Below are 4,550 nucleotides of genomic sequence, written 5' to 3'. Positions count from 1 at the left end.
AATGATTCCGTTTGTTTTCCCCTCAGAACCAGTTTTTCAAGTGTTTCCTTGGTAAGCCTTTAATATTATGTAAAAACTTGCTAGGGGCACAGTCTGTTTTGCGAGGAGTTGAATTCTTTTTATGTCAATTCTTACTCACATTTAGTAGTACTTTCTCCAAAAGTAGTCCTACTGTAGTTAGTCTGTTTGGAGCTAAAAGATCCATTTTGGTTGTTTTTTTCTTGCCAGGCCTTTCAATAGAGTCAAATATTTGAAAAGGTAGTTTACAGACATAAAAGGTTTAAGTAGAGTTGATCTTGCTCTTCATGCCTGTCCCTTGTAAGGAAGATGTTCGTATAACCTGGTTTTAAAAGTCTTGTGTGAAGGTTTCATACCCTCCACAGCGAGTGTTTTTTCCAGTACTTTGCAGAAGAATTAGGATGATATTTTGGTGGCAAGGAAGCCAGTGGATGATCTGTCCTCAGCTTCTCTGCAGTCAGCACTTCAAGCTGGAGTCTCAGCTTCTCAAACTTCTTTCCCTTTCAACTTGAGTAGCAAAATATTTTTTTCTTTGAAAAATCATCTCTTTTCATAGAATAAATTGCTACTGCCCTCTTTGTGTACTGATAAAGATCCCATAAATAATCCCAATGCCACTGAATTGAAAAATGTAGCTTTGTGGTACACGGCTGGTAATGTGCACTGTGGTACAAAGCAGCAGCGGCCTGTAAGTTGGTTTTGTGTAACACCTACAACCGTGATACTTAATGTGCATTAAACAGTCATCACTTCAGTTTTCAGAGTAGCTGATCAGTGGTAATTCATCAGTAATTCACTAATGAAAATGCACCTTTGAGTTGTCTGTCTCTAATATTTTCTTATCTCCCATAAACACAACCTCCGTTTTTAATTCTGTTTTTTTAAAAGAAACCCTAAGAATTGGACTTACTCTATGTGTATTACACAAATACCCTATATTTATCTCCCACCTTCCTACCCTTTCAGAATATAAATAAATTATTTGGTAAAGCCATCACTTAAATACAAATCTCACTGTAGCAGTATTTTTTATGGGTTTTTAAAGTACCCTTCAACTGAGAAACCCCAAGGCTACAAAGACAGACCCCGGAACTACTGTCTCAACTGTACAAAATTCACCTTCCCCTTGGTTTGGTACTTGTGCTACATCATCTGCTAGACTGAAGCAGTTGATTAGCATACCTTGTGTATCCTGAGAGACTGGACAAAACTGAGCACCTGTCACCTGGTGTTGAAGACATAGAAAGATCACTCTTAAGGAAAGTTCTCAAATACAGCACTAATTCCCCATTTACGTACTTAAGAGTTATCTTAAACTGTGAATTAAGTAGTACTTTAAAGTTCTCTAAACAAAGAAAAAGCTAACCTAACCTTACCTTTGTGTCTGTCAACCAGTAAACCTCAGTCAGAGACACTGAAAGCTGGAGACTTGAGGACGCGTATTAGTCGTTGTCAAGTTTGCATGAAGAAGACGTAACGTCTTGGAGAATGTTTTATAAAACAGTTGAAAATTCCTAAGATGCACTGTCTTCCAGCTGCAACAATGGTGCTACTGTGCAGAAAAAAAAAAAAAAAAAGAAAAAATGAATCCAAACTGGTTTAACCATGCAAATTCAAGTGTACCTCACTCATGTGCCAGACTAAGGATTGTTTGGTACGTATTTGACGACAGGACTAAGATGAAAGAATTGACCTCTTGGAAACAGAAAAGAACACTTGAGGTTCACAAAGGATCAGAAGATGAAATTTTTCATTTCTCTCCCTGTACCAAAATGGCACCTTTTTGATCAACCAAGAGAATAAAGAAAAACACGATGCACTGAGTATGTTTAAAGTAACAAGACTGCAGTTTTGAAAAACATTTTTCATGGTGCTACTAACCCTACTGTATCCCAGGTTCTTAATATGAAATTTTAAGCTTATTTCTCTTTGTAAGTAATGAAATGTGTATATTGTGTAAACACCTTTTTAGTTGAAACTTTCAGTCATTTAGAAACAAACCAGACTCTGATATAAAAATGCTTGTGTCTAAAATTAAAACATACAGCAGTATTTTCTTATGAAACTTATGGCACAAAGAGAATTTACCCCTCTTATGCCAACTTATCAATTTAATATTTCACTTCCTTCCTCAGTTGCCAACCTGATACATTTGGGGAATGCACAACTATTCTGAAGTCATTTTGATCAGGGTTTTAAATGTTGTACACCATGCCATCAGGGGTTTTATTTGTGCTTGGAAATCCCAATCACTTGAAAAGGTTTTTTTTTTATCTTGTGAAAATATGTGAAATTATTAGCCATATTCTATATCCTTCTTTTCTGAATAAAAGTCACAGTCACATTTTAGTAACCAGTTTGGTTTAACAAAACCTGTTCCTTGAGAATATCCAGTTACCAAAGCATTTAAGATTATGCTTACATGAAACCTCTACTCTGAAGTGGTGTCATGCATTTTATCCTAAATAGTGTACATGCTAAGAAACCTTCTGAATAAAATAAACATAAGCTGGTGGAAACTTTCCTATTTATAAATTAATCTTTTAATCTTATGTGAATTTATACACATCCACAATGTATTTACAGTATACAGCAACTCTTGTGTATGTATGGTTCACATAAGGCCTTGAAAGATGGTGCATGCAGCCTTTCTGATGTCATTTTGTAAGAATCCTCCTGTGTATGTCTTAGAGTGTCACTACCTGTGCAATAGCTGAAAAGTGATCACTTTGTGTATGCATGACTGTTCAGCCTCTATGGTCAGTGCTGTTTCATTTACCCTCATGTATAAACAGAGCTCCCTGACAAAGCAAGACTATTTTTCAAGTGATGATACTTTAATATTTTCATTGTATATTGCCACCCCCCCTATCAATACAACTTGTGAATTAACATACTGCTTTATACAGATGAAGTGTATTTGTTCATTGACTACTGTTAAGTAATTTATCTGCTAATGGCTGTTCATTCTTACCTTTCAGTTGTCATTGTAAACACGGAGAGCATCAGGAATCTCCTTGTTTTATTCACAAAAAGACATAGGAGTGGTGAATGACCAGGTGGCAGTGATTTATACAGTGAGATTGGTGCTGATTTCAAAAGCTTTCAACTAAGTATGAAACTGAAGTTCTCTAGTTTAAAATGCAAAACATTAATAGCTTTGTCTTTTTTCAGTTAGCTGCAGTTACGTATGTTGGTAGAGAGTGGGCAATTTGGCAATGTGCATCCTTCAACTCATTTTATTTTGGTTTGCTGATGCATATAGAAATAAACTGAACCTGCTGCTACCTCCAAGTCAAGAACTTGTTACCAAAGCTGAAATAAAATACTAAATCTCTTCTTGTAAACACAAGCCCTTAGCTTACTGCTGGCTCCTCAGAAGGCTAAAATGAGCATCACAGCCTATCCCCTAGCCCCAGAAAAGCAGAAGAATGGATGCTAAGGTCAAGGACCTCCCAGCCTTCCCTGCTAACACCCCCTGTCTTGCACTCACCAACCAGAAGTTTTAATCTCTGGGGACCTGGGAAAGGGCAGAGCACATTTGTTCTAGTAGTGCATAAACAGTGCATCGTTCTAAGATTTGGGCTACGCTCACAGCATATAAAGCAAAGCCCACTGAATTGAAAAGACAGGAGATACCATTCCAGTCTAAGGTAGATAGCACCCAGAACAGCTAGTCTTGTGGCAGCTTTAGGTCCTAAACCTGTGAGATAACCAAAGAAAATAAGAATATGAAGTAGCTACACTTCTGACAGATACATTCTCTCTTCTGTTCCTGCAGCTCTCACCCTGACCTGGAGAACAGTCCTGAACCTTAATCAGCTTCAGGCTGAGATTTCTGAATGGCTAATTTTTATTCAGAGAAAAGTGGTCTAGAGAGGAAGGAGCATCTTTTAACTAAGACATGCAGCAGAGACTCAAGAGATGTTGGTTTAATTCCCACCACACATTCTGTGCCTTAGAGCAGGTAAATCACTGGACCTGTTTTGGATCGGAGTTACTAATCTATAAAAGAAAGCATGGTTATTATTTTCTCCTACTTCTTGACTGCTCTAGACTGTAAGCTCTTTGGGGCAGAGACATTGAGGGGGCTCAAATGTTGGTCGGGGCCTCTAGGTGCTATCCATCAGTATATAAGTATTAAACTACAGGTAAATGCTTGTGTTTGCAGATTTTTTTATTAAAAAAGTAAAAACCTGTTTTGAACATTAGAGCCTTAAAATAGTCTTCAACATAACCTAAACATGAACTGGCTCAGAACACTACTTTTCCAGCTACAGTTAAGGCTCTTTTTCCTGAAGGTTGATTGTTTTTAACTAAAGATTTTATTCTCTTAACTAATCCTGCGAAGTTAGTCTATTTTAGTTAATCTGGAGGAGGAACTTGGAAGGTAACTCAATTGTATCTGTAAATTGTATGGGGACAAGTTGCACAGTTGAGCCACTCGAGGGCACTCTATCGCTTTGAAAGAAAGTGAGAACAGAAACACGACCGAGTTCCTGGAAGTGCCTGCAAGCAGCAATGAGTTAAAG

General features: G+C 37.4%; 1 protein-coding gene across 1 annotated transcript in view; it reads left to right on the top strand.

Annotated features, from left to right (window-relative positions):
• Positions 1-2,424, top strand: part of COL4A5 (collagen type IV alpha 5 chain) — a gene marked incomplete at its 5' end in the record, with an annotated part of 33,718 nt that extends 31,294 nt beyond the window's left edge. Inside the window, one exon of the mRNA XM_029084406.1 lies at positions 1,414-2,424. Within this exon, the coding sequence (XP_028940239.1) occupies positions 1,414-1,495 (82 nt within the window). The remainder of the gene's footprint in view (positions 1-1,413) is intronic.
• Positions 2,425-4,550: the final 2,126 nt, after the last annotated feature.

Source organism: Antrostomus carolinensis, unplaced genomic scaffold, assembly GCF_000700745.2.
Source record: "Antrostomus carolinensis isolate BGI_N321 unplaced genomic scaffold, ASM70074v2 scaffold34883, whole genome shotgun sequence".
Lineage (NCBI taxonomy): Eukaryota > Metazoa > Chordata > Aves > Caprimulgiformes > Caprimulgidae > Antrostomus > Antrostomus carolinensis.
The sequence above is the reverse complement of the archived record's forward strand: the minus strand, read 5'-3'. Positions and strand labels throughout refer to the sequence as shown.